The sequence below is a fragment of the Lagenorhynchus albirostris genome, chromosome 9 (assembly GCF_949774975.1).
Source record: "Lagenorhynchus albirostris chromosome 9, mLagAlb1.1, whole genome shotgun sequence".
Classification (NCBI taxonomy): domain Eukaryota; kingdom Metazoa; phylum Chordata; class Mammalia; order Artiodactyla; family Delphinidae; genus Lagenorhynchus; species Lagenorhynchus albirostris.
The window spans coordinates 33,992,259-34,019,469 of NC_083103.1; the positions used below are offsets into that span (position 1 = coordinate 33,992,259).

The 27,211-nt window shown below is 35.3% G+C and overlaps 1 protein-coding gene across 1 annotated transcript in view; it reads right to left on the bottom strand.

Moving 5' to 3' along the window:
* Positions 1 to 5,684: 5,684 nt before the first annotated feature.
* Positions 5,685 to 27,211, bottom strand: part of SLC17A6 (solute carrier family 17 member 6) — a 35,861-nt gene continuing 14,334 nt past the window's right edge. The window contains exons 4-12 of the mRNA XM_060157754.1: positions 19,925 to 20,039; positions 18,739 to 18,826; positions 18,119 to 18,205; positions 15,032 to 15,174; positions 11,150 to 11,299; positions 7,866 to 7,998; positions 7,335 to 7,445; positions 6,741 to 6,868; positions 5,685 to 6,020 (exon numbers count right to left, since the gene is read on the bottom strand). Of these exons, the coding sequence (XP_060013737.1) occupies positions 5,685 to 6,020; positions 6,741 to 6,868; positions 7,335 to 7,445; positions 7,866 to 7,998; positions 11,150 to 11,299; positions 15,032 to 15,174; positions 18,119 to 18,205; positions 18,739 to 18,826; positions 19,925 to 20,039 (1,291 nt within the window). The remainder of the gene's footprint in view (positions 6,021 to 6,740; positions 6,869 to 7,334; positions 7,446 to 7,865; positions 7,999 to 11,149; positions 11,300 to 15,031; positions 15,175 to 18,118; positions 18,206 to 18,738; positions 18,827 to 19,924; positions 20,040 to 27,211) is intronic.

The window sequence follows — 27,211 nt, forward strand, 5'->3', positions numbered from 1 at the left end:
ACAAAACCAGCTACTAATGAGGTGTTAGATTGTCATTTTACAAATTAAAAAATTGAGCGTCAGTAGACTTAAGTAACTTCCCAAAGTCACACACCTATTTAGATGCAGTGTATGGTAGTGATGAAGAGTACAGGGTCTGGAGCCAGATGGCTTGTGTTCACTTTCTAACTTTACTCCATTAGTTGTATGACCTCAGATAAGTTACTTAACTTCTCTGTGCCAATGTTCCCTCATTTATAAATGTGGTTGATAGTAGTATCTACCATCAAGTGTTATTGTGAACATTATGTGAATTAATACAAATAAAACCCTGAGAATAGTATCTGGCATTTCATAAGCTATAAATAATTCCTATTATCATAATTTTTATACTTGATCCTTCATTCACATCCTCCTTCAAAATAAAATGAAAGGTAAATAACACCTAAACAAACCAACAAACTGTAAAAGACGAAAACTAAATGAAAATGAGAAAGGGAGATAAAAGCAGCAATTGAGCCAAAAAGAGTGTCTCTAAGCTCCTTGAGAAGCAGACAAAGGAGCCATGGTGGATCCCAGGTCCTTTCCTATCTAATCGTTGACAGTGCTCTAATGCATCAGGAAAAGCATTCCTCAAACTCTTTGATATTTATCTAACGCATATTAAGTAAAGTAATAAAACATGTTCTCAAATGTGATTTAACAAAACTGGAGGGGTTTCTTCATTTTGTTTGCTCTTGGTGAAAGCCAAGGGTTTCATTTCATAAAAGCTACTGAATTTGGACAAGAGACAGGATAAGAGTCCAGATTATGCAGCTTTCAGGTGCCTGCTGCATTCAGGGGAAAGCTTGGAGAAGATTGAGCATTTGAAGGGACTGTATAGCATAGACCGATAACCTTCACAAATAAAGTGCTTTTGACAGCTGCTGAATGAAAATTCAGGTTTGAGGTCTTGCATGAGATGAAGATGGAGAGAAAAGAAAAACCCACTAGAATTAAATGTCAATAGCCCCTATTTGAGGTTAAAACTTAGGGAGGCAGCATGTAGATAAAGGGGAAAAAAATGAAAAGAGAAAATATATAGGTCCTTAAAAGCCCAGGGGAGGAGCACAAACAGAAGGAAATTTAGAAAAGAAAAAAATGCACTTAGAAGTTCAGTCCATCCCTCTCCCCTCCTGCAGAGAGTCAGGCACTGGAGATGGTTGACACTGATTCCCACCCCAGCCCAACCCCACAGCCTAGGCTCCTTGCAGCACAGGCATCTCTGAGGCTGAGAGAAGTTTCCTCACCTGAAACTTTTAAAAAATGATGTAGGGAGTACATTGAATGCAGCCCACTTTAGGTCTTTGGGGGATTAAGAAAAATCCTTTCTCAGGAAAGTTAGCAAGTTTCTGGTGTCTAGACAGGAGCTTCGTCTCTCCGTCACATCTGTGTGGCCTGACTGGGCAGCTGGGGGTGTCGCCAACATCTCAAGAAGGGGACTGGACTTTAGGGTCCAAGAGAACAGGGGCTGTTTTCTCCCCCATGTATCCCCCCGATTGCACAGTGTAGCTGCTTAGTAGACATTTATTGAGTGAATAACTAGTAAATGAATCCCAGAAAAGCCAATTGCCAGTAGCACTCTCTGTAGACAAACACAGGAACAATAAACTACAAATAGTAACTTAAATATCCATTATGGTTATAGAAGTTAAAGGTATATGTATATGTGACATCAGGTTTCCCCAAAACACCACGCAAGCAGAAAGATAAAGGGAAAAGGGTGCAAAAATGAAATGTTCATAACTAAGGTATTGCATAAATAGATTAAATATAGCCTATGTTATGTAATATATTAGACTAGAGAACTCCAATAATCAAATAGGAAAATATGCATGCCACACTGTTAAACGAAAAAAGTAGTTGGCAACAGTAGATCAAGTATGACTTCAAATTTGTAAATCACAAAGTATATGAGAGTTTTCTGTGTATTTTTCATAGAAAATAACCTAAAAATTTTAACAGTGTTTATCTCTGGATAGTAAGATTTTTGATTACCCTTATTTTCACTGTTCTTAATACTGTTCTTTCCTTAATGAAGATCCCCTCCCCCATCCTACATTTATAATCAGAAGATTAATAAAGTGATTTAAAAGTAAAAAATAAATTACTCTCTTGCTGTAGCCAGATAGCCTGTATTCTTGTTCTAATCCTGCCTGTGGAAACTTTAGGAAGTTAACTATACTGCTTAGACCGTTCCCTTACTTGGAGAATAGAAATACTAATATTGATATGGGGCCTTTCAATTTTACAGGGCAGATGTGTGGATGGAATGAGGGAATGCATGGGAAAGCATTTTGTAAATTGCAAAATACTAGATGCATACAACAGTACAGATGGGGGTGGGCATTGGGATAAGGGGGAAAATGAAAGGGAAAGTGACTTTGCATGATTGAGATCAGAGTAAATGAGTGTGGCCAGTGGTAAAATTTAGAGACATCATTAGAACAATTTTCTTATAGGAACTGTAAACTTTTGTATTATGGAACTGGAAAAATTCCAGAGTGTTAGATTAAGACATTTTCACTCCTGCCCTCAAGTTATGCAGAGATGGCTTGTGGGCCTCCTTAAAAATTACGCTAGGCCTCTGGCTGTTGTTTCTTTATGCAGAGGATTACGGGAAGAGAAAATATATTCCCTCACCTCCCACTCTGAGGTTATGTGAGTGGTGGATATGGGGTAGTGGTTGAACCAATAAATATTCTTATTTAATTCCTTAAGTAAAAACCATTTTAAAAAAATCAAAGTAAAAGAAAAAACACAGCTAATTATAACAACTTCTTTCCAAATCCATAATATCCTCTGTGTCCTCTTGATCAAGTCAGTTTCCCTTATTGACCTTCAGTGTTCTCATTTGTTAAATAAGGAGTGTCAACTAAATCATCCTGTGAGTCCCGTTAAGTAATAAGTTCTATGAATCTCAGTTACCAATGTTATATAATGATGGTCTTCCCTTTCTACACATCTGTAAAATTGGAAATCAGGGCAAATGATCACCTTTCCAGTGACATAGACATTCCATCGGCTTCCCTGAGAAATCTTGCTCACTATTTGCTGGTTTGGCTGACACGTTATACTAAAATATCATGACTCAATTTTACCTTGGGAAAGTTATTGAAACTTTGTGAGCTTCAATTCCTTCATTTGTAATCTGGGAACAAAAAGAGTACCTACTTTGGAGGGTCCTTGTGGTGTTCCATAAGATACTCCACACAAAATGGTTAGGGCAGTTCCCGCACAAGGTATATGTACAGTCAAAATTAGGCAGTGTTGGGGCTTCCCTGGTGGCGCAGTGGTTGAGAATCTACTTGCCAATGCAGAGGATAGGGGTTCGAGCCCTGGTCTGGGAAGATCCCACATGCCGCGGAGCATCTAGGCCCGTGAGCCACAATTACTGAGCCTGCGCGTCTCGAGCCTGTGCTCCGCAACAAGAGAGACCGCGATGGTGAGAGGCCCACGCACCGCGATGAAGAGTGGCCTCCGCTTGCCGCAACTAGAGAAAGCCCTTGCACAGGAACGAAGACCCAACACAGCCATAAATAAATAAATAAAATTGGGTAGTATCATTGACCTGACAAGTGTTGAGTTTTTTCCTAATTTTTTTAAAGCTTAGCACAAGTTGTGAGAAGACGGGCATTGAAAGATAAGAGTTTGACTCAGAGACCTCCTATTTCTTGATGTAAAACTCTCTTTGTGGAACCACATCCCACACAATCTAAAGAATGCCATGTTCTTCCATTAAACCTCAAGTGGCTGAAAAGGCTGATGTTCTTGAGCCTGCATTTGATTTTGTTGGGACGTACACAAGCTAAACTATACAAAGCCAAGCTACAACAACATAAAATAAACCCAAATTAATGTACTGTTTTTTTTGCAAAAGGATAAATAGAACATTTTATTAATACTTTTTTTTTTTTTGCTGCAGCAAAATGATAGTCCACATCTTTTCATTCAACACAACAGAAGCGATGATCACATTACATCACTTTGAGACGCAAAGCAAAAGATATTTTTATTATCTTAAGGTCAAGAATCGTTTGCATTTTTAAAACAAACTTTATGTTTTATATTTGCATTAGCAGGGCCTCCAGTCACTAGCACAATACAATGAACAGATCAAATATCCAGAATAGACAATTAAACACACCAATAGTATTGTAAGTTGAATTGGGAAATGCATCACTGTCATTTTAGAACATTATAAAGAGGTCTGATGTTAACTTTTTAAAGGAAAAAAATCATTCCAACCACCCAAACAGCTACCACAAGCAAAATGAAGATAATATACAGACAGGAAATTTTATTCATTGCACTTATTGCTCGGTACACAAATGTTACAATTCCTGTTGAGTTATATTAAGAAATGACAAGCAAAATGCCTCTGCCCCATCTAAAATTCTATGACTCCATGAAAGTAGAAATTGCAGTCCCCTAACCCAACATTAGGTGTATGCTATTTTTGGTTTTTTCTGAAGATTATTATGTATCTGTGTATGGATATGTATAAGATATACAGATATATAGATAGATATAATTTTCATATAATTTATTGTCCTATATATTTAAGACAAATATTTTAATGGGAATTTAAGTAATAAAATTGTCTACTTACAATATCTCTATTAAGTTTATCTTTTCATATTATATATAGCTCTGTGGCACACGTTTTATCTATATTTAATTACTAAGGAAGAAGGATATCTATATCATTTCTATTTCTTTTGTTGTTAATATTGCATTTTAAGGGCTATATCTCCATAGTAAATTTCTTATTAGATTCTTTATGGTGTATGCATCTTTTTTTTCTAATGCCAGTTACAACCAGTACAAAGTTGTAATAAAAAATACATTGGAGTTTATTTATTTTTAATATTTTTTGCAAAAAAGTGATATGCTACATGAAAAGTCAGATTTTATTGAAGTGTGAAGTGTTTTATACTGTTAGATAAATGAATGGAAGAACATGAAGCATACCCCTCACTTTACAAGTTCCTTTTCACAGATATAAATGTTTGTGCCAAAGCATTTCATATAAAACACTGCAAGATATTCCTCTTGAGAATCAACAAAATATTCTACATTATGTAATAACAATAATTATTTAGTACACCTTGCTAGTTGCTAGCCCACAACATTCTTCTCTGCATGACAGATATCTCAACTCCATGATTTAAGTCAGTAAATGTCGCCAACATCTAATGCAGCCAACATGACAATTTCACTTTTTTTTTAGCAGGATTTCTGCATGATATCTTGCCCTACAGTGTAACAAATACATAAGTGCATTTTACATGATCAAGTAGCTTTGGCTTCCTAACCTTTGTAGGATGGGATGTGCCAACTGTTTTAGTTGTGCTTTATTAAATGGTGATGAGTTTTCGCTCATATGAATCCAATGATTAACTACTTGCTTCTACAGTTTTGACCAGTCAACCTTTAAATCACAAATGCAAGAATGGATGACTTGAATGGAAATGATGGAATTTCACAACTTCTATAGATTGCACTTGGTGGTAACTTCATGAGTTTGTTTTGATTTCATTTTTACAGCAAGACTTGCCTGGATGATATGTTTACATGTTTACACCACATTTTTAAAAAAATTTTTGTGCAATTACAATTAATTTAATCACAAACACTAAAAATAAATCCAGCAATTAGCTTTGTTATGAATAATCACCTCGGTCCTTGTAAGTGTATGAGTCTTGTACGTCTTCTTGTACAGATTCCTCTTTCTTTTCCCAATCATTAGGCCAACCTCCGTTGGCTTGTGTTGTGGCACCATAAGACTTGGTGGTACCATAATTTATATAATTTTGAGTAATGTCCCCTGTTTCTTCATCAAGCTCATCTTCATGGATAAATCCACATTTTTCTTCACTTGTTTCCTCAGGGTCTGCCCAGGGTTGCTTCTCCCCTGAGGCGAATATTGCATAAAATATAACTCCACCATAGTGGACTAGGGCAGCGATCAGGAAGACATACTGCCACTCTTCACGTGACTGCAGTGACAAAAAGTGGCAGTGTGAGAACAAACTCCCCATGTTTGAAAAGCCTAACATCTCTGAATGTTCCACCATCAAGCTTTTCATAAAATGCTATCTTCAGGGGAAACACCTGTTCTGATCACACAAAGCAAATAATGTGATAGAAATGCTCTATAATACTATGACTTTCATTCAAAAAATTAAAAAAAATTTTAATCTAAAGTCCTGAAATAGAACTCCAAATATATCTAAGGTCTGCTAATTTTTAAAATATTCATAACCTATCTTTTAATTTCCATCGAGTTACATATTTTTTCTCCCACTTCTCTTATTTCCTTTCGGTAAACCATAATTTAGAAGCTCTACCTATAAAGACAAATAGCTGATAACAATATTCTTCCAGCAATTACTGCAGAGAAGTCTGAATTGATGTTTACAAATAAAGTTCAGAAGACTTCCACTTGTTTATAATAATGAGCTAGGTTGTTGTTGTTTTGCCTCACCAGGGATATCAGAAATATTAAAAGGTGTTGAAAAGCATACACTTATTGGTTGAGGAAGAGGGTTCCCTCAGAGCTCTTAGAGATAAATTCTCTTCTGAACCTCAGTTATCTCCCCTACTCAGAGGTGTGGTGACTGGGTCACAAAGAGAATGCCAAAGAGAATATTTTAATGCTTTTCCCCAACCATGAGAGAGATATTCTACAAGTGAACATCTCTTTTGCTCTATCTTACCTTATTCTTTGTCATTGCACCAACAATAATAGGGCAAACCATTCCTGACAATGTGCCAACACCATTTGAAATGCCCATTAAGATACTGGCATATCTTGGAGCAATATCCAAGTGGTTAACGTTGAAACCTGAAATACACACAGAAGATGTGGCTCAGAGAATCCCAAACTTCTAAGAAGTGGGTGACTATAGAGTATCCTCTACCACATTCACCACCCTCCTTAAAAGATACCAGGTTCATAGCATGTGCTTAATAACTACTTTTTGATAATTTAGCTCAGGGGTATAATGAGAATGAAAGGAGGTATGATTTGTTATCCAATACTTAATATGTGATAGTCACTCCACAGAGAGGAGGAGATATTCACTTAAAAAAAAGAGTAAGGGTAAGCAGGGGAAAAGTGAGTAGTGAGTCATAACATATCCAAATAATAATTTCTAAATGTTTTATTATTTTTATTTTCTAGTGGAAATATGTTGAGTAAACCTTCTCAACATTCAAAATGTTAAAGGGGAAAGTAGAATGTATAGACTTTTTATCACTAACAAAAATCAAAGTGTTACAAGTACATATTTTTTTAAAAAGTATCTTACCAGAGATAGCAAATCCACTGAATCCCACTGCAAGTACCAAGAACGAGATTGCTACCCCTCTAGTATGAGAATAACCAACAACCAGAAGCAGCGTTGCTTCCATGCCAAAACCTTCAGAAACAGACACATGAAAATATTTCAGAAATTCATGTAAATTCTTCTGATGAGTCAAAACTGTTAAAAATGATCACACATCAATACTTGACCTAGCAAACCACCTCAGGGAGTCTATCTTAAAAAATAATAATAACAGTAATAATTTATGCACAGAGGTTACTGAAGCCTTCTTTGTGTTTTAATAAAAACGTCAAAAACAACCTTAAGTTTCAATGGTGGGAAAGGTAAAGTTAGTCATGCAATTATTTAAAACTAGGAGTTATGAAAATTTGAAGATGGGAGAATGATTATGAATGAACAGCAAGGGTGCAAATTTAACAGCATATTTGATACGCATGGAAAAAGTTGACTCACTCACGTCAGTTGGAACTTCATGAAATAAACACATGTTCTTAACATCATTTATGTACTTACCACCACAATTCATGATCTTTCTTACTGTAGTAGTTGAAAGAATTTGCTTGCTTCTTAGAAAATCTGCAATCTGCCCTCCAATAGGCACAATAATTGTCATTACTAAGTGTGGAACAGCAGATAGCATGCCAACCTGATGAAAAACAGAAAGGGGAGAAATATATGTGACCATAAGTAATATGGGCAATTTAATAGTCTCATAAGCTCTTTATGGACAAGGAAGAAAAAAAATACTGTCTCTAAATGACCACTTACTTACTTAGTCCCAGAATAAGCAATAACTTCCACAGAATAAATGAGAAAAGCTAAGCAAATTTACTTTGATCCTTTTTTATCTTCTAGAAGATAATACTTTTTTTCTGAGTCAGTAAATTTTGTTTATGAGTAAACTATCCTGAATTTTATCACAGAGTGATTCACATTTATGTATCCTTTTTATAGTCTTAAATATGTTTGCAAAATCTCATCATTAGCATGAGAGCGGGAGAGAAAGAGAGACAGAGACAGAGTCAGAGAGAAGAGAAATACATTAGACAAACCTTGAAGAGACTATTTTAAAATTCATTTTAATTTATAGTAAGGCTAAAACCCTAATTCCATTTTAAATATGTATCTCTTATGAGTTTTATATTTAGTTTCTAAAGATTAAGAGCCCAGAAAAATGCAAATCAATTCTCAGTTTTAGGCATTTCCTTGTCAAATACCAATACTTGGTCACATTGTCACAGAGCAGTATATAGTTTCTGTACTAATTTCATACTAAATGGCCCAATCTAAAGCCTAACCTGCCAGCATCAATTAAACACACGTTCTGATCAATAATTATATGTAAGACATTGTCCTCTGGACATCACGGGGGCAGAAATTATGAACAAAATACATGTTAATTGTATATTACCACTATATATATATGGACTTAGTACATTTTATATGTATAAAGATACAAGGAAGATTTTTACTAAGTATACTTTGAAGTGCAATTCCTGGAAAATGTTAAGTATTAGATAAATGTTTATTATTTGTATAAACATGCCCTTCCAAACTAGATTACTGAAGGTTTGAGAAAAGATTCTATTTTATAATGCTGTATACTGTGGTGTCACGACCATTGACTTGGTATGGTTAGTAATTAAGGTAGTAAAAGACTCTAAAATACCTTAAATATCCAAGCACTTTAATTCTCTCTTTCACTCCAGATGGAAAATCTTTAATATTATTATTCTCAGTGCATTGACGAAGAAACTGTGACTTAGAGGAGGGTTATGCCATTCTCAAGGGGTTGAGAAGTTTTATATATGAGTACAGGCTGAGACTCTGTGTGTGTGTGTGTGTGTGTGTGTGTGTGTGTGTATGAAAAAGCCATTGCACTTGTGGTTTTGTCTACAGGATACTCAATTTAACTAAGGTTGGTTAGAACCATTCTCCATGTAATTATTTTAGTTCACTTAAATTTTGTTGCACTTCTGAAAGATGGTCTTAATACCATTATTTACAGGTAAGAAAACTGAGGATGACAATTATTCAAGAGCAGGCCCAAGATTATGTTATGTATCAACAGTCTCTTGCAGAGCTTGGATTTGGGACCATGTCAGCCTGGCTCCAAAGCCCATGCTTTATTTCCTCAATCACCTCCTTTTCACATTTTTCAGGTTAAGTCAGTAATTTTTTTTAACCAGTATAATTAAAATCTTCAGGCCAATGTGTGTGTGTAGAATTTATCCAAAATTTTAGTTAAAAATATGGTAAGTGGATCAGAGCAACATATCTGATTATATTTAGTTTTTGCAAGAGATCGTTGCTTTTACTCAGGCATTTTCAATTAATTGGAGCTACAAGGCCAGAATGACCACACAGTTTCATTAACATCAATTGGCTCCTTCACTCTCCCCGACGAGACCTGACTTTATTAATAGCCTCTCAGTGTCATATTTGTCCTAGATTGTGAAAATGGACTCACACCTCCAGCAGCCTTTGTTGAGAAGTATAACACCTCTCAGAGCTCCCAAAGGCTACCCTGCAATGTTTGATCAGCTCCAGAGAGAGGAGCCCTGTCTAAAGCAGTCATTCTTCTCAAGAATGGAGGAAACAGTTTCCTTAGAAACAGGGATTACAAAAGAGCTCTTAGAATAGAGACTCCTAAATTCAGGTTTTCTTCAGTTCCAGGCCTTAGATAGTCTTTCAAGTAGAGACATAATATGAATAGCGAGCCCAGCTGGACTTACGTAATGACATGAAGAGAAATAGCAAGTCCATGGCCAGTATAGACAAATAGGTTCAGCAAAGGGCTTGGCACAGAGATGGCATTGAACAAATACTTGTGAAATGCTTAAATGAATTACGGTTTACCTGAATTTGAATGGCATAGTAAAGGGAATTGAAATATAAATCAAAGGATATGGGCTTACACTTGATTCTGTCACTTATTGTTAGCTTGGCCTTAGGCAATTTAAATACCTTCCCTAGTCTCTGTTTCTCCGTCATTTCCATAGAAATGACAAAAGTTATCCAGCTGGTAGACCAAACAAGGTTGTTCATGAGTATGAAAGGACTTTGTAAATTTCATGTAAAGTAGTATTTTTATGTTCATTTTATCCTTCTAAAAATCTCAAAATGATTATATTTTCATAGCGACAAATAAATGTCTGTAGCATTGAGAATGCTGTGCTATAATTGGAAATGTATTATTTTTGTCTACACCACCAAGCTGTGAACTCTTGAGGAAAGGAACCACGTTTTTATTTCTGAATCTAACACATAAATCTTCACATATCATGTTCCACAAATGCTTGCTAAATGATTAAACTGGATAAATAACATACAAGAATGTTTTCAGATATTTTTGCTATCCTCAAATCTTTTAGCCAGACAGATTTCTGAGAGCATTGAAGAAGAGTTAGATTGATAATTATATAAATACAATTCTATTGTAATAAAAGAATTTTTGTTCACTGTTGTATTGTCTTTGACCTGAAACTTAAAGGGAATTATGTTTATTTACAGGGAAAAGGCTATATTGCTACCCACCTCAACCAGGATGTAAGCTCTCTGAGGGCAGAGAATAGGTCTGTTTTGTCTGTGCTCCCAGCAACAAAGAGCCATTTCTATCAGGCACTTGATTGTAGTAGGCACTCAAACACCTTACTTAGTCTTTGTTTATTAGAAGTTATTTGTTGAATAAATGAATAACTCATGAAATTTAGAAGATAAAATCTTGGCAAAGGAACTTAATGGTCACTTAAATAAAAAAATAATGCTCTAGTTAAAGAAGGATAATTTTTACATACCTTGCTGATTTCAAATCCAAAGACTTCCTCAAAATATGCTGGCTGACTAATAAGCAATAAATAAAAAGTCCAGCTTCTGCAGAAGTTTGCAACAATTATTGCATAGACTGGCATAGATGTAAAAAATTTCCTCCATGGAGTCCTGAATTTCTGAAATCCCAAAAAGAGAGCCATTCTGACCATTATAAATATTTTCTAACTTAAATGGGAATAATAGATACTTCGCATTTTTAGGATATGTACGTTGGGGCATGAGTAGGAGGTAGGCAGGAGGTAGTGAATCATTAATTGCAACAGTCCAGTCAACCTTAGCTGCATGAATAATTGTTGAAAGAAGAGAAAAGGATATCAGTCTCTCCTTCTGATTAAATTGATTTGGTTTTAGAAATATACAAGATTCTATATTTATAGAAAAGTAATTCCAAAAGCAGAGATCCTAGTTTCCAAGATCTTTGTTTTGTTTTGGCAGTGATAGATCAGGTCTCAGCTAAAACTCACTGCCAAATCAGTGACCTTGTTGGTATCTGACATATTTTATTTAAAATGTTGAAAATTCAATGTATCAATAGTTAGGAGGAGAAAAATAAGAAGAATTAAGAGTGCAATATCCTAGGCCCTATCAAAAGTCAATGATAACACTACCTAACTACAAATTCTCTTGATAGCCAGTGCATATCAGTATGAACTCTGTGACACTGGAGTGCAAGATTCGGTAAAACTCACATGGTATACATCTGGGTTAAAGCATGTGGCCACCCAGCACACCATGGATACATCATAACTAGTTATTTATGATATTCAAGACATTCAAAATTAACTTAAATATGATTGGCTTTGCTTATGACACTCAAAAAATTACACCTAGTATACTTAAAGATCCTGTGTATGCCCAAATATAAAACAAATATCTTTCCCCAAGACTAATATTTTTAGACCTTAACATCTCTTTTAGACCTTAACATCTCTCACAGTTCCAAACACTTTCTCAATTCTTTATTTTGAGCACTGAAATACTGTTTGGTGAAGAAACAATAGCCTACTCTAACTGTGTTTAATGCTAGCTTTGGATTATTAACCTGACCAAATTAGTAAAAGAGGTGGCATACATATTTTACACAGATTTAGTAATTATTCCTGGATGTAGAACCTCATATTTGCTAGTATTAATTGTGAATGTAATGAAACTTCTTACAGATCACTTTAAAGCAATATAGTAGGAAGATATATTGTGGTGCTCACAAGGAACAAATCAAAACACAAAAACTTGTCCTAATAATAAACAGTGAGTATTGTGGCTTTAGATAAAAGTTCTAGTGACACCATCATAGATAGATTCAAAAAGTGCAGAGTTAAAAGAATTTTTTCTGATGTGTTCGGGAAAAGTGGTGCTAGATGAATCTACTTATTTCAAAGATGGCCAAATGCAGGAATGTCTATTATAGCATTCTAGTTGAATAAGTAATAACTTCAGAACATTATAAGAAAATATTTTTTTCCTGCTGAGAAGGTGTTGTTTTTAATTCATACCAGGATCATCTCTATTAAGTACTTTTTCTTCAGGCTGCAAAACATTTCAACAAATATAAGAGAAAAGTGTCTAATCATATATCTTAAAAAATTGTTGGTAGCTGTAGGAGGGCTTATGGTATTCTGATAACATTCTATTTACTGAACTGCTGTTTGCTTCACAGGTGTGTTTAGTTTATAAAAAATCAGTAAGCTATTTGCTTACGATTTGTGCACTTTTCTGTATGTATTTATATTTAATTATCTTGTAAAGAAATAGAGATTTAAAAGACATTAGAGTCAACTGCAATATGTGATCCTTAATTGGATCCAGACTCAAAACAAATGGCTACAAAAGACATGAATATTGACTAGGTATTAGGATTTGAATCGGGTATCAGAAACTTGAAAATGATCTAGTTATTAGATAATGTTAGAGAATTATTTTCAGTTGTGTTAGGTATGATGATAGTACTTAGTCTGTGAAGGAGAATATTCTTATTTTTCTAGAGACGCATGTATTTTGGGGTAAAGAGTTATGATACCTCATTTACTTTAAAATCGTTCAGCAAAAAGAAAAGTGAAATAAATAAGGCAAGATGTTAAAAACTTGTTTCTATACAGTGGATATATGGATGTTCCTGTTACTTATTCTTTCAATTATTATTGAAATTGATCACAAAAAGCTCAAAATAACTAAAGTACAAGTCCTATTCCCACTTGATCTCATTTTTAAATTTACTTCAGGAAAGTAAAAAACATCAGTAAAAAGTAAAATATTGTGTCTAGAAACACAGTAAGGTCTAGAAAATGGGGAGTTTGAGCTTATCTATACTGTTTTATCAATCTACCAATTATTCCTTTTTGGCTCATTTCCAGACATTGGTTTTCAATTAGACTAAATTTCTTATTGTTTTAAAAAATTTATGCCTGGCCTGGACACACAACCTCTCGAGAACTGGTAAATAAAAGAAGTATATTTGATCACTGAAGATATGGGCCAATCAGACTATTTTTGACTAGAAATTGAAGCAAAGTACTGAACTCACCATAGATTTAGTCTATGTTTAGATTCCATTCAGAGCAACTGGAGCTGGTGGGCACCAGAGCTTACTGCCAACATCCACACCACCCCGCACATCACCACTTGCTTCTTGAGTAGCTACCATTAGAAAGAAATGACCAGTCTCTTTACAGAAGGAAACAGGAAGAGCACTTTCTAATGCCACTCTATTTAGCTAATGGAACAAATATAATGTAAGATTCTTTTTTAAGTACTGGTTTGACTTCTGAATGATATCCAATATGGCATTTTTCTTATTCATTAAAAGCCAAGATACCCTCAGCAACAATGGGTGACAGACCTTTTTTTTTACCTAGGATGAGATGTCAAAGACAGACCTTCGCTAATAGATGAAGTAGAGAATCAGAGCTGAAATAAAATAGAGTTGAAATTGGAGAGAAGCCTTTAAAAGAAAGAGGAGAAGCATAATGCATGAGGGGCATTGGTTCCTCAGCCAATGTAACTTCCTCAGCCAGAGTAACTTCCAACTCTTAGCATAAAGAAATTGAGCTACTGATTAGGTGCTGAATTACTGAACCTGTCTAAATACATTACTTTTGCTTATCAGTTTTCTTTTCTTTTCTTTTTTGTAGCATCAGATGGCTATTCATGAATTACTATTTATGATGTATTAATATGTGTGCTAAAATATTTACTTATTGATATACAACTGCATTTCTCTCTACATAAGCAAATCCTGCCCAAGAAGCTAAATCATAATCAGAAAAAGGCTTCACAACATTATCTTTATAATACTTGATCTTCATACAGTAGTCCTAAAAAATTGGTAACATTTTATCAGTAAAAAGGTTATATTATATTAAGAATACTTTTCAGGTTAGCTACCTATGGTTGGCATGCTAATGCTTACTAGTGCTTACTAAATCACATAGAAATACACATGTATAAAACTTAGATTTAGAATATTCAATGAACAAAATTAGCCCTTTTCATGACTGTGTTACGTGATTTGACATTTCCTATAATCTAAATTTAACAAATATTGGTTGAATTTGTTTCAATTATGAGCTATGTTGACCTGTTTTTAAAAACTTGCTGAGGTTTACAGTCATAGCTATAATTCAGTTGAAATTTGAAGATGCATAAGAAAAGATAAGGAAAAGAAAATAAATCATAGATGGAGGAAGTAGCAATAATTTCTAAATCAGGGAATATGCATGGAGTAAAGAAAACAATCATGATTGATACCAAATTAGTTTTGTTGAATAGGGACTCATAAAATAATCTTGTTGGTCGAAGGGAGGTGAGATGGAGAACAAGAATAGGAATATACACCATAATAAAGTTCTTACTTCCATTGCACCTAAAAGATTTGCACTCTCTCCAATGCTTTCTTCTATGTACCTACGTTCTTCATCTGTAATAGTAGGATGCTTTGCAGGACTCTCATAAGACACCAAAAGCCAAAACATGTACCAGATCATTCCAAAGCTTCCTGAAAGCAAAAGTTCAAAAGGAAAAGCCATCATAAATACTTCCATTTAACAGTCATTTACTGGAATAAAACTACAATAATCTTGTGATATTCCATAGAATATGAATTCAAGCTTATGTTTCTCCAAATGAATCTAGCCATCTTTGCTTGTCTTTTGCCACCAGACTTCAAGCATCCTGAAGATTAGTCCTGTAGTTTTATCTCTTTGTCACTATTAAATAATGTGGATACACAGGAAATTCACAAGAAACAATTATTGAATGGTGTAATTTGGAACATGTTCATACAACCAACAAAGATTTACTGAGAAGCTACTCTTCCAGGCACTCTGCTGAGTGAGAGAAATATGATAAACAAGACAAAACTCCTGTCCTCAAAAAATTTCTCTAGGAGTGAATCCTTTTATTTTTGTCTGTCTTTAATACGTTCCAGTGGTCTGCATTTCCAGGGAAAAGAAATGCTTGTTTCCCTCTCCTGTTAGCACTTCCAGATCTAGTAAACAGACTATTAAATAAAATCTAGAAGAATATTTTAGCCTGAATAACTATTATACATGAAAAATGGGCTTCTGTAATTAATGTGATAACATTCAGCAGTTTATGTGACTGTATACCACAGCACATACTATTGCCTATTGATCATTGTTTGGGCAGATGAAAGTTATGAATTCCAATATAATAAATATACTACTGCAAGTTCTTTTTCATCCCTTTATATAGCACTCTCACCATTAAAATATACCCTTATTGTACAATATAAATCTGAAGCATTAATAATAGAAAACTTTCACATAATTTATTCTGGTTTCCCAGCAACTGGCCATTTCATTTCTGCCTCATGCTGTTCTATTTCCCCCCTGGGTAACAAAATAAATGCCCCTGACCTCTATAATACTGTTTTGGGTTTTTTTTTGACTGTTCGATCTCCAAGTGTTCCTGAATACCATAACTTCTGATGTGCTGTGCCCTTTTAATTACTGAACATGACAGCAAACACTATTTGGAATCAGATGGTATATGAAAATTTGGTATAGTGTAGCAGTTATGGAGTATGGCTCTTCCCAGATGAGAATCCTGGCTGTGTCACTCATTAGCTACATCTTCTAATCAGTAACTAAATCCCTGAAAATCTCCGCTATGAAATAATTCCTTTTTTTATAAGATTGTTGCAAACAGAAGTTAAAGGAGGTAATACGTAAAGCAACTAGCACAGAGGATGGCACAAAATAAGCACTCAATAAATGAGAACTCTTGTAATTTAGTAATAATTATCATTTCCACTAACTGAATACATCTAAAATGCCAGACACTCTGCTAATTGCTATATATGCAATTTTAAAATATGAATATTGAATGTGTGGTTCAAAGACCAAATTTTTGTTACACACAGCAAGTAAACAAGTACAATTATATGACATTTTCAGATTGATATTTAAACTTTGTAGCATTCAATGATAAATACTGAGATATAACTTGAAATAATGAGGTTGGTTGTCATGAGTCCTCTGTGGAAATTAATATTCTTACTTTAAAGTCACATCACATCTTCAATTAAGTAATGGACTAAGGCACAAATCAGAGAATTTAATGGATGGCAATACCAACTTGTAATATATACCCTATAAGTAAGTGCTTTAAACCTCTTTGAATTATGGGCTTTTAAAAAAATCAAACAAAAGGTATGGATTAAAATCTGATAAAAAGATCTCCCTAGAACACAAAAATATGTACAAGTACATGTATGGCTTACCATTTAGGGCATTCATGAATCCAAAACCCAACCACGGCTTTTTTTTTTAAACATCTTTATTGGAGTATAATTGCTTTACAATGTTGTGTTCGTTTCTGCTGTATAACAAAGTGAATCAGCTATATGTATACATACATCCCCATACCCCCTCCCTCTTGAGTCTCCCTCCCACCCTCCCTATCCCACCCCTCTAGGTGGTCACAAAGCACCGAGCTGATGTCCCTGTGCTATGCAGTTGCTTCCCGAAGTGAGAGAGTAGCACTGACACATATACACTACCAAATGTAAAATAGATAGCTAGTGGGAACCAACCATCGCTTTTGAACCAGGATAAGAGACCCTACCACAAAGTACATTTAACAACATTCTGCAAATACAAGAACTTGCTTTAATGAGAACATTTCAAAATTAGAATGGATCATAGCAAATTTGGAAGCAGCCAGGTCCTGTTCTGCTCACCATGACTTCATTAATCTTTCAGATTCTCCTGCCCATGTTCAAAAATGGTATTAATCAGTGACAACATCAGTTGGAATCCAGATCTCTTATATTTCTTCTTTCCTTTTTATTAAAAAAGAATCTCTTAAGAGAGAGACTACAGGGATACTTTCAAGTAGTAAGCTTCCAGGTTCTGGTTAGAAAGTGAACAGAAAGGGAGTTTGGACTTCGGGTTTCGTGTCATTTTTTTTCCACTTAATCTTCTTTAATTCTGGGGAAATATGGACTAAAATGCGCTGCTGCTGCAGCTGACTGCTAATAGTTCATCACAAAACTGAATTTTTGCATTAGCACTAATATCACCTTTCAGCTCTCTACCCCTATTGAGTCTTGAGGAAGCAGGATTAGGGAAATGCCCAAAAAAGCAGTAGCCGAAAAAGAGAAGCGGGTGCTGCCCAGCTTCTTCCTCCTAATCAGCTTTGAATCAAGAGCTAATTTAATTATTTCATAATCAAGGACAACACATACCATACATTACAAAGTTTCCATCAGCAATGTGGTTGCTTTGAAAAACAAAAAGTAACAGTGTAGAGAAAATCACAGAGATAAAACATTTTCCTTGATCTTCTCAGAATAAAAGGAAAGGAATCTTAATGAAAAAATAATAATTAGCAAACACAGTATAGTCACTGATCTATCTTACTGTTTTAGTTTATGCACATTTCTTTTAACTCTATTGTATAGAAATGCAACATACCATAGACATAGAATACTGAAGACCAGCCAGTATACTGTACAAGAATGCCAGCTAAAGGCATTGCAATCACAGCTCCAGCATAGGAACCTAAAGTAGAAGAGAAAATGGGAGGAAGGTAAGTGAAATCAATAAAATTCTTGACTTCATTTCATGTTTCTTGGTTGGATCACACAAACACACCCTTGCACACTTGGGTGCGTGTGCACTCACACCCATGCACATCCAAACACATACATATGTCTATGTACTTAGCCTTAGGAGTACAAGACTACACAAGTGAATATTACCTACATACCCAAGTCAGATATATAAAAACAATACAATACTATAATTTAAAAAAACATTTAAAAGATTATAATAAAAATTATTCATGAATATATTTGCAAACCAGATGAAATGAACAAACTACTATAAAATACAAAATGTAAGAAGGAATAGAGGATTTGAGGAGACCAATAATAATTACAGAAATTGAAATGGTGGGTCAAAAACCTTTCCTCACGTATACATACAGACACACCACAAATGGTTTTACAGGTGAGCTTTACCAACTTCCAACTCTTATCAAAGTTGTTCCTAAGCTTTTGCCGGCCATAACTATATCTGCACATAATACTCACCACAAAAGGAGGTGGTTGCCAGTCTACTCCTCTCTAGAGGAGGGGCCCATTTGCTCCATATCCCATGACATGCTGGGTAGGTGACGCCCTATGATGGGAGAAGATATCCATCACCATTTAGGATGAAGGATCATTGGAAAATAAGTACATTCACTTCTCTGATGCAATGCTGTTTCCTTAGAATGGGCGCAAGGTCTTAGGGAAAGTTGCCACTCATGGGCCTTTCTTTGCTCATTCCATGAAATTCCATTTTAAAAACTTTCAGCCCAGACCAGGTAAGACATGGCCTCTTTTTTAGTCAACTGTTCAAATTCTTCCCACCCTTCAAGACTTCCTGCTACCTCAAGTTTCTTCTGATTAAGGCCAAAGAAAAGATCCTCTATTACTCAGTTCATCTGCAATTCTGAACAGTTTGAGTAATTTGAGACACATTTTTGTGAGGCGTTAAACTCAGTTATTCCTAACTATAAGGAATCCTTACAGAGGATGGTGACGCTTAGATCCTTGAAGGTCATACTTCCTGAAATTAGTGTCTAGAACTTAAAACCTTAAAAATATTCTTTTTCTGTTATCTTGATCCTATCATTTCTTCTTTCTTTATGGAGAGACAGGAAATTGTTTTCAGTGCCTTAACACTTTATCTGGCTGCTCTACTCCCACCATACTTCATGGAAAGAGAAGGGGCAACAGGTATGCCATTCTCAAGTTTTTAAATGATGTTCTTTCAAAGGCTACAGGCTGATGGAGCAAAAGTCAATCATTAGAGTTAGACGCCAAAAGTATACATTCAATGAAATGTTTTAGTGAAAACTCAGATCGTGATTTAAAGCCAACAGGGACTTGTTATAAAACTCTCCAAAGGTATTAATTCAAGGTTATCACCAGCAGAGGATGGACTCAAAATTTTTATCACAGCACATTAACAAAAGTGCCTGTTGTTTTTTTTAAGTCAAATAGTCACTAGACATTTCTTTAACACCACTAAATTCTAGAGAAGTGGGGGTAAGCTGTCACAGTTGTAGTTTGTCATCATTTAAAGACATCTGATTTCTAATTTTCCAATTTTTTTAGCACTCTGTAGACACAACCTAATAAAATATATTTATTTGTAGATCAAAACAAAGATAATCTTCTGATTCTTACTAGCATGCCAACCTTAAAATGATGTCATCCTGTAATTGCATACCTCAACAAGTCCCTGCAGTATCCTAACAAAGATGACACACCCATAATGCACTCTGGCTGCTGATGGGATTAGCATATTCAGGGTAGAGGTAAGAAGTATGGCAGCTCCAAAAACCCTGAAAAATAAAAGGAATTAATAGATCTACATTTCTCAGATCAAGGTTAATTGCAAGCAATTTTAAGGTAGACTGTTTTATTCTAAAAGAATAAGAATGTTCTGAACTTGATTGGCTAGCCACTGCAAATAGATACTTGGACTACCTTGCATTGCTACATCATTTGAAGCACAAGAAATAAAAGAAGGACCCAATAAATCTGGTTATACATAATTTTTTCACTTTCTTCACAGACCTAATTACAAATTGCAAATAGATAATTAATCATTGTATATGTTTTTGGTCTATATATCAGTCTACAATGTAAGGTGCTTAAGGGCAAGAGCTTGTTTTTTAGATACACTTTTGTATCTCTAATGCATAGCACAGTGCCTGATACATAGTAGATACTCACTGAAGAGTTGTTGAAGAAATAATAACTGCCTAAATGGAATTGTAACTCATGTGATACCATGAAGTATGGTAAATATGATTCCATTCATAAAATTTTATGAAAAAAATCTCATGATCAACTCCCTCAGGACATGTTTATAATAGAAATCATGATCACTTAATATATCTATCTCAGGTTTGTCTGTCTTTTTGTGTAGATGGGTAGGTGGTGGGATTCTGTCTGAGGCACACCTGTCCTTGCATACATATAAACAACAATTCAAAATTGCTAACACTTTTATCCATCTGCAAGTAAAAATTCCATTCCATCATCAACCGAAAAATCTTCCATAATGCTAATACCAAGCAAGAAAAACATCCCCTTAACTGGGTAAATTTAGAAATATTTTCTGGCAAAGAAATTTGGGGACACATTATATCTAATGAGCTAAGCTGTGTGTTCTGTGCAAGTTTTTTCAAGTCAAACTTTGAGCCTTGGATTCAGTCAAGATTTGTTGCCTCATAGAAGCTCTCATTTTTCCAAGGGCACATTGAAATGTAACTGTTAAAGACATGAGTTTCTGAAAGGGGTCTTGATCATTATTAATTTGCTCCTGAAATTTGAGAAATGGCTTTATGAAGGGCTGAAGTGGATCAGCTCTTTTTCTATGAATCATAGACTGGGCCAAATACATTTATTTACTTGATGTAGCCTAATATGTACCTGTCCTCAATGGCTTCTCTTCAGAGGTAACTAGTCACTCAGGAGGTGAATATTTTGTTCCATTCTTCCTCTGTGCTGTTTGCTGAATAGGTACCTTTGAGTTTGAGTCAAAGAATAACTTATTTCCTAAACGTTGAGCACAAAATAGAAACTTTCTATTCCTAGAAATGATTATTCCCATTAAAATGCCACACATGCAGTGATATTAAACTTCTGCCAAATATGGATTTATTTTTTAGAAAATAAATGCAAAAATCCCATAACCTGTCTTTATAAAATAAAAATCCAAAATTGTTATTTAAATTGATTTAAAATGTATTTTCATGCTTGATTACTTTCAAGTTAAAGGAATTTTCACCTCTTTTAAGACTGAAATACGCATGTTCTTGTGTACAAACCCCAGAACACTTTGGAGGTTTCCTTTAGGGCTGAGAGGAACTAGATAGAAGGAAATGTATGTAGCAAGTTTCCTGGACCTAGTGGTAAATGGCACCTGATCCCAAAGCCCAATGAGGAAAACATATTTTCCCCCTGTTCTGGGAGTTTGAATGTTGAACATGTACAACAGAGAGGATGAAGGCAGAAAGTGCAGATGACACAGGAGTTTTGGGCATATGGGTAGGCTGTCTTGATACTGAAAAACCAGTGTTGAGAGTATCTTTCTGTAGATCCATCCCATTTTGCTTATTATGCTTGATAATAATGAGACTGGGGCTGCTTAAGACATCAAGGATAAAGAGAACCAGAGCTACATGGTGCTAAAGGATTTTCAAAATTGTCTATATGAGTTATGCATCCACCCCATTCAGCCCTTTGGAAGAATTCCTTCAAACTGTCATCTATGAACCAGCTGCATTAGAATTCCCTGGAGTGCTATTAAAAATGCAGATTTCTCACTCCAGACTTTCCAAACCAGAATGTGCTAGGAGTGAAGCCTGGAAATCTGTTCTAATAAGTAGTCCAGGTGCTAATTTTCATGCTAAGTTTTACAAAAAAAATAAAAACAACAACAAAAAAAACACTGTACTTTTTAAAATCCAGGTTTATCTAACATGTGTCTTTTCTAATACTGTACTTATTTTGAAAGAATGATGCATGATGTTTATTTTCTATGAATATAGCTTTTAATCATCAGTTTCTTTCTCCCTATTTGAAAGAGTTTAAAATACTGCTATCTCTAGATAAACTAGAGAGAGATGAATTTTATCCATTCTTTAGCTCAAAGTTTCTCAACCTCCACACATTGATATTTTAGGATGGTTAGTTCTTTGCTGTGGGATGTAGTCCTGTGCATTGTATCATGTTAACAGCACCCCTGACCTTTATGCACTATATGCCGGTAGCACATGCCTCCAAGTTGTGACAACCAAAAATGTCTCCAGCAATTGCAAAATATCCCTTGGGGGATAAAATCACCTGCTAGTAGAGCTGAATCAATTATGAACTATTTGTTACTCAACCCATACTATAGTCAGAGTTAAATTTAATAAGTGCTTACTTAACTTGCTAGACAGGACACGAACATTTCACATGCCATAAAACCCACAACCATCTAACAACCTAATGACATGGGCATTATTAATACACCCATCTTATAGATGAAGAAACTAAACCTGAGATAAGTGAAATCACTTGCCCAAGTTGTTAACCAGCTCTAGGTAGAGGAGCCTTGTTTCAAATCTAGTCTGATTCCAAAGTCAGTGGGTTTTGTCACTGGGATTTATACCTAATTATGCACATAATATGTAGTTAGTAATGTGTTTCAGTATTCTAACCATAAATTTAAATAATCATCTTCACAAAGCTACTTGAAATCACACTACTATTCCTGAGATAAAATGTCAATAGATCACTTTAGATGTTTATTTTCCACTCTTACCCTGAATATAGTTTCCAATTATATAATCTGTGACATTTCTAAATGCTTCCTACTTTTAACTTTCTTAATCTGTTTAACAATCCATTTTCATTATTAGTGGCCATTGCATCATAAAAATGGATTGACTGGGCTTCCCTGGTGGCGCAGTGGTTGAGAATCTGCCTGCCAATGCAGGGGATACGGGTTCGAGCCCTGGTCTGGGAAGATCCCACATGCCGCGGAGCAACTAGGCCCATGAGTCACAACTACTGAGCCTGCGTGTCTAGAGCCCGTGCTCCACAATAAAAGAGGCTGCGATAGTAAGAGGCCCGTGCACCGCGATGAAGAGTGGCCCCTGCTCGCCGCAACTAGAGAAAGCCCTCGCACAGAAACGAAGACCCAACACAGCCATAAATAAATAAATAAATGGATTGACTTTTTTCTAACTATTTAAGAATACAATCCATTGAAATTTTCAGAACCTAGTCTTCTTTTCTAATTTCATGAAAATGATATCCAAATCAACAGCCAAGTTATTAAAATTATGGTTATCAAAATTCTTGGCCAATATGGGAAGACTTTTACTTTTTCTTGATGTACTACATACAGCCCGAACTGAAGCAGCCACTTCATTCAACACTCATTTATGCATTCACACTCCGAACCTCTGTGAGACTATATTTAAGGTACTGTGTGGAGGAGAAGGGAGCTACAATTTACAGAGCACTTACTATACTTTCTCCACCTGCATTAATTCACTTAATCCTCACAACAACTCTCTGAGTTACACTTTCTTTTCATTTTATAAATCAGAGAATAGAGACAGACTGTGTAAGAAAAAAGCAAACAATAGAGCTGATATTTGAATGCAGAACCGTCAGATACGGAAATCTGTAAATCTGCGCTCTTTCATCTACATGATGCAACTAGCAGCTAGAAAAAGACAAGGATGTCCTTGGTGTAATAGAAAAAAAAAGAAAGACAAGTGGCCAAGAGACAACATATGCCAAAGGCCAAAACAAGAGTACAAATGGAAAGCAAAGGAGAGAAAAGTCCATTCCAGCTGGGGTGACCAGGAAACAAGTCCATCAGGAGGAAACTTTAAAGTTGGGCTTTGGAAGATTAATCTAAAAATGAATGAAGAAATTCCAAAGAGGAAATGGATCAACAAAGTTTTGAAACATAGAGGAGATTACATTACATACCAAAAACTAGGGCAGTATTGGAATGGCTGGACACAGTAGTACACGTGAGTAGAAGTAAGAACGTCAGGAGTGAGGTGATGAAAAGGGAAGTTGTGAAGAGGGTTTGATGAAATGTAGATAGGATAAGGAAGGCAAGAGAAGAGACCATAAGTGCATGACATCTTGGAGATGATGGAGTTTAGGGTGATCATAGAGGGAAATCAATTATGCCCCTAAAGTCAAGTAAGTATGAAGCTTACTGAAATTGAGGAGAGAGGAAACTATGAAGTCAGGGAGACAGAAGGTGACCAGCATGCATGTAAGTTCAAGTAAGATGAAGGCTTGCAGGGGAGTAAAGGGGCCAAGGTCAATAAAGTTGGTAAAGAAAAAGAAGATGACATAAATATTGTACAGAAATTTTTGTAAAACTTTAGCTTTATTGCTTAATAACTATGTGACTGGAAAGTTACTTAATCTCTCTAGGCTTCTGATTCCTTGTCTATGAAAAGGGCAGTGCTGTGTAATGGTCTAGAGCATGGTTAGTAGGCCAGACATCTGGGATTCAAAGCCCATTTCTGTTACTTATTAGTTGAGTGATCTTGAACAGTTTATTTTACTATCTATGCTTCATTCCTCATCTACAAAACATGGATATTTACAGAACCTATGAGTTATTACAAATTAAGCACCCAGAAGAATGTCTGGCATATCCTAATCATTTAAGAGGTATTAGTTGTTCAATGATTATATTAATCTATTATATTTCATAGGATTGCTGTGAGGCTAAATGAAATAATATACCTAAAAGGCTTAGTCTGGTGCCTGGCACATAAAAATAAATCCATAAATGTGAGTCAGTCAAGTAGGAATAACCATAGCCAATGGTGTTATGCTAGTGTGTGTCAGACACTATTCTAAATTCTCATTGTAATCTAACAACTATATTAGAGGGCCACCACTACTATTCTTATTTCACAGATAAAATAACCAAGTCCCCGTGAGTTAAATACGTTGCTAAGGTCACATAGACATTAAGTGGGGAACTATGATTTATAATGACTCAGTCTGATTGTAGATCCTAGGTATTTAACCACTAAGCTCTATGGCACTTTAATAGGGGCAGAACTAATACTAGCACTAATAGTACCAGCAGCAACAGATAAAATAACAAAAACTCTGAAAGACCAAAACATTATTGAAAGATGGATTGTCAAAGCAGTGGGGAGTGAGAGCAGAATTCTACTCTATCCTTCCTATGGTTTGTTTGTTTGTTTATTTATTTAATATAGTTGACTTACAACATTATATTAGTTTCAGGTGTACAACATAGTGATTCAATATTTTTATAGATTAAACTCCATAAAAGTTATTATAAAATAATGCCTATAGTCTCTGTGCTGTACTTACATGCTTGTAACTTATTTAATTTATACCTAGTAGTTGACTTTGAAGTAAGCAGTTAAATGGAGAGGCCCATTTCAGGAGGGTTGTCTTTTTATGAACAAAATCTAAGCTTCACAAAAGAAGTGGAAGAAATAGTAAAACTGAGTATGGAAAAGAAGTTCTAGGATATAACCTAGTTCAGCACTATGATTTCCAGAGTTCCTCACGTATGATCAGCACCTTAGGAAGCTTGTTCAAACACGGAGTGCTGGGTGCCAGAGCTTCTGATTCCCTAGGTTTGCACGGTGCCTGAGAATCTGCATTTCTAACAAGTTCCCTGGTGAGGCTGATGTCGCTTTTCCTGATATTAGAATCATTGATTTAGCAGTACTATGCTAGATATTCCCCCAGCCATCACAGAAGAGACAGATCTGGGGCAAGGGACAGGCCCAGAGAGAACAGAGCTTGTCACCACAGCTGAAGTAAGAGCCTTCCCTTTTATTATAGAGGGGAGCAGCATGGGTGGAATGGAAACACCTGCTGAAAAGGACAATGTCCCTTATAAAACACAAATCATAATTAGATCATTTGATCAAGACCCAAAGTGAAGTTCTTTTACCTGGTTTTGATTGTCTTCATTAACCAAATTGACCGAGCAGCTGCCATATTTTTCTTGGGGACATATGAACAGCATGACATAACATTAGTTAAGAATACATGTTCTATGGATACACTGTATGAATTCAATTTCCAACTCTAATTTCTTACTATGTCTGACCTTGTGCAAGTTGTTAATACTTGAGTTCTCTAAGCCTTACCTTCTCCATTTGTAAAATGGAGATAATATGTCTTCATAATTCAAGGGATTATCATGAAGATTAAATAAATCAGTTATGAAAGGAGACAGTATCTGGTTAACAGTAAGTAGTTTATAGTATCAGTTATCATGATATAGAAATTCCCTAACATTCAACAGAGTTTTCAGAGAAGTTTTATTCTCTGTCTTTTTCTTCCAGAATGTTTTTGCCCTAATTAATAATGCTATTTCTGTGACCATGGATTCAAAGTCATTCTGTATTATCCTGAAATTCTAGAAGCTTAAAGTGCATGAATTCTAGCTCCCATTCTGAGGGCATATAGAATTGATTAAAATGCGTCAGCCTCTCAATCTGTGCCTCAACAGTCCATCTAAAATACCTGACAGGAAACAAACAAACAAAAATTGACAGCCTTCTTCAGATCAATTTTACTTGTCTTGGAATCCCCACAGACTTGCCCCCAATACCTACCCACCATACACGCACGCATGCCTTTCTTTTCCAGCTAATTGCCTCTCTCAGATATTCCTAAAGCACTGTAGATCATTTTTATAAGACTTAACCCAAGATATCATGTGTTCCTCCATCCCCCACGTTATCTGTGTCTCTTGGAGGACACAGTCTAGGTCTTTCATTTCTTCAAACTCCTTGATGGTAGCAGAATACTTTGCTTGTGGCATGCTCTTAAGAAATGATCACCAGTTACTTTATAAAGATTTTAAATCGAGGGAAATGAAATCTTCCCTTCCTGAGATATACGTAGATGATAACAGGTATTTTTTTCTTTGAGCTTTCTTTATCCCAATAGCCTTAAAATCAATTGACCATTTATT